This window comes from Microtus ochrogaster, linkage group LG9 (assembly GCF_000317375.1).
Source record: "Microtus ochrogaster isolate Prairie Vole_2 linkage group LG9, MicOch1.0, whole genome shotgun sequence".
Lineage (NCBI taxonomy): Eukaryota > Metazoa > Chordata > Mammalia > Rodentia > Cricetidae > Microtus > Microtus ochrogaster.
Genome location: NC_022034.1, coordinates 244,608 through 250,129, shown reverse-complemented (window position 1 = coordinate 250,129; position 5,522 = coordinate 244,608). Strand labels below are relative to the sequence as shown.

General features: G+C 33.2%; 1 protein-coding gene across 1 annotated transcript; it reads right to left on the bottom strand.

The window, feature by feature from the left end:
* Positions 1 to 647: 647 nt before the first annotated feature.
* Positions 648 to 1,559, bottom strand: LOC101983636 (olfactory receptor 4C6-like). The gene has a single exon (XM_005363259.1). It carries the CDS (start codon positions 1,557 to 1,559, stop codon positions 648 to 650), a length of 912 nt encoding a protein of 303 aa, XP_005363316.1.
* Positions 1,560 to 5,522: the final 3,963 nt, after the last annotated feature.

Below are 5,522 nucleotides of genomic sequence, written 5' to 3'. Positions count from 1 at the left end.
GTCAGTTAAAGCTTAGTATATGCCAGGCATAAACAACAAAAATGGACTCCTTGTACAGATATCAACTCCAGAGAGAGAGAGTAATGAAGGTTAGAGGGTATAGAAAGATAAAAGCACTTTTAAAATAATACTGTGAAGAAAATGAAAAGATTGAATAATTTGAAAGAAGAAATGGAATATGCTTTGGATAGAGTCATGGGGTAAAGCTTTACTAGGGTAATAATATATAGTGTTTATCTAAGATTAACAGTAAGTAAGAAATTAACTGACAAGGATGATGGTTTTGAGGGAGAAAAAAAGACACTGAGGAGAGAAAGGGCTTGCACGTCTTTAGGACAATATAGAAGCTCTGACTGCTCTGGTGTATAAGGAAGGAAAGTGGTGGACTGAATGTTTCAATGTTAGTTCTAACTGCAATATTAATTAGAAAAATCTTTTAAAAGGGCAAAGTGATTTCATGAAATGGTGGCACGAAGGAACATAAATAAATTATAGATATTCTGTAATCAAAAGTAGTTTTCTAAATAAATATCCCAGTTGTTGACAGCAGAAAATGAACAGTAGCAGATTTATAAGTTCTTGAAAAAAAATGTTCGTGGAAAGCACATGCACATTTGACATGATAGCTACATGATAGCAAACAGAAACTACTGTCTCATCCACAGCTTCTTCATGGCACTTTTGACCTCTGAATTCCTCAGTGTGTAGATCAAGGGGTTCAACATGGGTGTGACAATTGACTCAGACACAATCATTGCCTTGTCAATGGGGTAGGTTGACACAGGTCTCACATATAAGAAAATACATGGCACAAAGAACAACACAACAACTGTGAAGTGAGAACCACACGTGGATAAGGCTTTCCGTCTTCCTTCAGAAGTGTGAGTTTTCAGAGAACACAGGATAGTCATGTAAGAGGCAATAAGAATAAGAAAGATGGCCACACACATCACCCCACTGTTGAAGATGACAATGAGACCCAGGGTATGGGTGTCCATGCAGGCCAGTATCAGTAACTGAAACAAATCACATAAAAAGTGATCTATGACATTGGGACCACAGAAAGGTATTTGATACATGAATAGAAGCTGAATGGTTGCATGTGCAAATCCCCCTACCCAAGCTCCCCCCAAAAGAATGCAACACATCCGAGGACTCATAATGGTCATGTAGTGCAGAGGTCTACAGATGGCCACATATCTGTCGTAGGCCATCACAATGAGGATGATAATCCCCACACCTCCAAAAAAATGTGCTGCAAAAAGTTGGGTCATGCATCCTTCAAAAGAGATGATCGTCTTCTCAAAAAGGGAGTCTACAATCAGCTTTGGAGCAATGACAGAAGAAAAGGTGACATCCACTAGGGACAAAAATGTAAGGAAAAAGTACATTGGTGATCTCAGACTCTGACTTGTGATCATAGTCACTATGATAAGCACATTTCCCAGCACCATGACCACATACATGATTAGAAACACAGCAGAAAGCAGTTTCCGCAGCTCTGAGTTCTTTGTAAGACCCAAAAGAATGAACTCTGTCACGTTGTTGTGATTTCCCATTTATCTTGCTTTAGGTGAGCTCCAAATGAATCTTGTAAATCCTAAAATAAATATAAATATATATGGTTTGTAATTAGTGGTTGTTTTTAATTTTGTATTTCCACCTATCAAGGGAACACACTTGTTTTTAATCATTTATTCTCCCTTCAAGCTTTTGTTGTTAGAATTATACAGTATAGTTGAACAAATGTTCTTGTAGTATGATAGAGCATCCTTTGGATATATGCCCAAGAGTGGTATTGCTGGGTCCTGAGGTTAGTTGAGGTTAGTTTCCAGTTTTCTGTGAAATCATACTACTTATTTCCTGAGTGGTTGTATCATTAATGAAGGAATGTTACACTTAGTCCACATCTTCTCAGGTATAAGCTATCATTGGTGTTTTTGATCTTAGCCATTCTGACTGGTGTAAATGATATATCAGAGTCATTTTGATTTGCATTTCCCTGATGGCTAATGATGTTGAACATTTCCTTAAGTGTCTTTCGGTCCATTTGAAATTCGTCTATTGAGAATTCTGTATCCCATTTTTAAATTGAATTATTTGGAATTTTAGCATCTAATTTCTTGATTCTTTATATATTTTTAAGATCAGTCCTCTCTCTGATGTGGTGCTAAGCAATCTCTCTAGCTCCAAGGTGACACTTAGAATGATTATTTTAATGAAGTTGAGGATAATTTCAATTCCTCTCTTTAATGTTCTTTGCCATATATTTCTGTCCTTAGTTTCTTTGATTAGTTATGAAGATCAGTATTTCATAAACTATTTAGCTGTGACCTGTTTCTTTAGAAAAGAAAAAAATAATAAGCTTAATTTCAACATTAATAAATAACTGAAACAAAAATGCAAACAAAAAATGACTTAAAGCTCCATATAAGATTGTGATGAAGAGAAATGAGGAATTATTTCCACAAGAGGGAATAGTATGAGAAAAGGGCCCCAGGTGGGATGAAGAGACAGTTTGAAGCACAGATTAGAAAACAAACATTTTTGAGTCATTAGTAATAGAATATAATGTTGATTTCTTCAATAGTCCTTAGATGCATTTAGATGCATAATTAATTAACACTGTTTTATTTTTTAGCTGTGCATTTATCTAGAAATATTGAATTGCTAATTAATGACATGGATTCAGAATAACTTAGTAGTTGTTCAAATAGCATTCACTATAACTATATGAGAATTTGTGATTTTAATTTTCTGTTATATCAACAAAATTGCAATGTCTTTGTTAATTAGTTTTCATGTGTGTAGGTGTATAATCATAGAGATTAATGAACTTGAATACAATGTTCATAAAAGAAAAATTTAAAATAAAATTTTAGGATAAATTTCATGATTATTTATTTGTGAGATAATTTCAAGCTCATTTACTTCTAAAATAACGTTGTTATCACTAGCATCATAAAGGGCTGTGCTGTTTCTGTGCTTCCTTTTGTTCTTTATAGCCATTTACTTCAAAAGCTATACCAATTTATCCTTCATTATCCTTATATGTTGTAAAACACTCCAAATTATTTTTTCAGACATTTCATGTAGTAAAGAAGAGGTTTCATCTGTTACATTTTCCATAAATTCATTAACAGTTGTGATATAGGGTAACAGTGTCAGTGATGTCCTGTGCCCTAGCTTTCAAATTGACACTTAACTGTAGATGCTATTTTTCTCTCAGTTCTAAGTGTGTGTGTATGTTTGTGTGTGTTTGTGTATGTAATTACTTTTTCTCAAAATAAAATTTTAGATTCTACAATTCTTTGAAACCCTGTGATAATTCAGGTATACATTATATGTCCCTTTTATTATTTTGATAAATTATCCCTTTAATAAATATTCCATCAATTCATTTTTCTTTTCATGAAACTCTAGATTTTTTATTAGAATGAGAAATAAATTTATTAGGGTAAAATGAATCATGAAATTTAAATATATAAAACCAATGTAAAGGCAACTAATCCTTGTCATCTGAAGCAGCTACTACATAATCGCTGTCTTAAATGAATGAAGCTCAGGCATTACCCACTCTACTAGGGCAACCTTCTCCATCACAGGCACTGGAGTAATTCTGGCAAATATAAACAATTATATTTTGTAGCTGTGCTTCTTATAACATACAAATTTCATAAATAAAATAATCCCTAAATGAAAATAGTCAATCTTAATCCTATATAGTATTGAGTATTATAAATGTCAGCGATAATTACATATTCTATTTTTCTGTTATTAAAAGGAAATAATGAGAAAAGAAAAGGTAACCCAGGAGGCCTAAAATTAGGAGGAAACTGGCACATGTATATAATATCATCACTAGGATGAATAAGGCAGATCTTCTAATGTTTTATTTATTTATTTACTAAAGATTTCTGCCTCCTCCCTGCCACCGCCTCCCATTTCCCTCCCCCTCCCCCAATCAACCGGACTCGCTGAACATAGCGGACAATGAGGACTACTGAGAACTCAAGAACAGATCTTCTAATGCTAATCTGGGCTTTGTAATAAGACTGATTCAGAAAAAATTCACATAAATTAAAAATGAAAGGATGTAAAATGAGATAGAGATAAAAAAAAAAAAACAAGAAAAAATACAAACATGAAAAAAAGCAAAAAGAAGGGAATACTAATCAGAGGAGGAACTCTTGGAAGGCAAAGACCAAGGAAGGAAAAAAGATTATTCAATTGAAATTAGAAAAAGTAAAAGCACAAATCACCAGTGCAGGCACATTTCTTATGACCAGAATTTTGAGCATTTACTTTCCAGAATCTGTTTCATTTTTAAAAATACTCTAAATGGCACAAATAAATCAACTCAGAAAACTTGATTAAATCCAGGCTAGAATGAAAGAATGAACAGAATTCTGTAAGTAAACATCTCATTTTCTATATTTAGGAAAAATATCACTTACAGATAAGTAGACAGGTGTAGAAATCAAAGTGGTGGCACACTTTTGGATGAACACATACATGTGTATGTTTCTTTTACAAATAATAGGATTTTTGTTAACCTAAACTACGTTTTTTTTTTTTTTTGTTTTTTAAGACAGGGTTTCTCTGTGGCTTTGGAGCCTGTCCTGGAACTAGCTCTGTAGACCAGGCTGGTCTCGAACTCACAGAGATCCGCCTGCCTCTTCCTCCCGAGTGCTGGGATTAAAGGCGTGCGCCACCATCGCCCGGCTCTAAACTACATTTTTATTTAGACTATGTTGACTTAATAATAAGGCACATTTTAGAATTGTAGCATAGAGTTTGGGGTTGGGAGCAATTTGTCTGTATTTTCAAATTTCTGGAATGCTATTCTTTGAAATTTGGGAACAATTCATTAACATTCCTTGTAATGTGTAGAAGCTTCAAAATTATGAATGTGTTAAGTATATTTCTAACAGACTTTAAACCTTATTATTTGGGTAGCAAATATTCATTTGTTAAAAATAAAATACAACAATTTAATAGTTTTGCAGAGAATTACATTCTGCAGGAATATTCAAACATTGAAAAGCATATTTAAAATTCAGACCTCCCAGTAAGGCAACGCCACATTATGGAATCACGCACAGGTACTGTCCAGTCTACCTGCTCGTGAACATGTGAATGAATAATTAAAATAGGGAACAAACATAAAATGGAATACAATTCAGCTCTAAAGATAACTGAAATCACAAAATTTGTAAGAAAATGTGTGAACTTTAAATGTGTTTTATTAACTGAGATCACCCAATCTCAGAAAAAAAATAATTGTATGTTATCCCTCATGAAATGCTCAACCAAACAATAAAATGATTATTAATCACTTTTTTCTGCAAGTGTTTTTGGAAACAAATATATAAGGTTATCAGATCATCTGCATTTAATGTGTGATTATTTCTTTTACCTTTCTTTTTTCTTTTTGTAACTATATTTTGTAATTTGAAGCTTCATTCACATGAGACAAGCTTGTTCATAGTACTCAGACATCAGTAAATGTTTGCAGATTA

What these genes read in the sequence shown, in the direction of transcription:
- LOC101983636 (XM_005363259.1), bottom strand. Translation starts at nt 1,559, where the DNA reads ATGGGAAATCACAACAACGTGACAGAGTTCATTCTTTTGGGTCTTACA.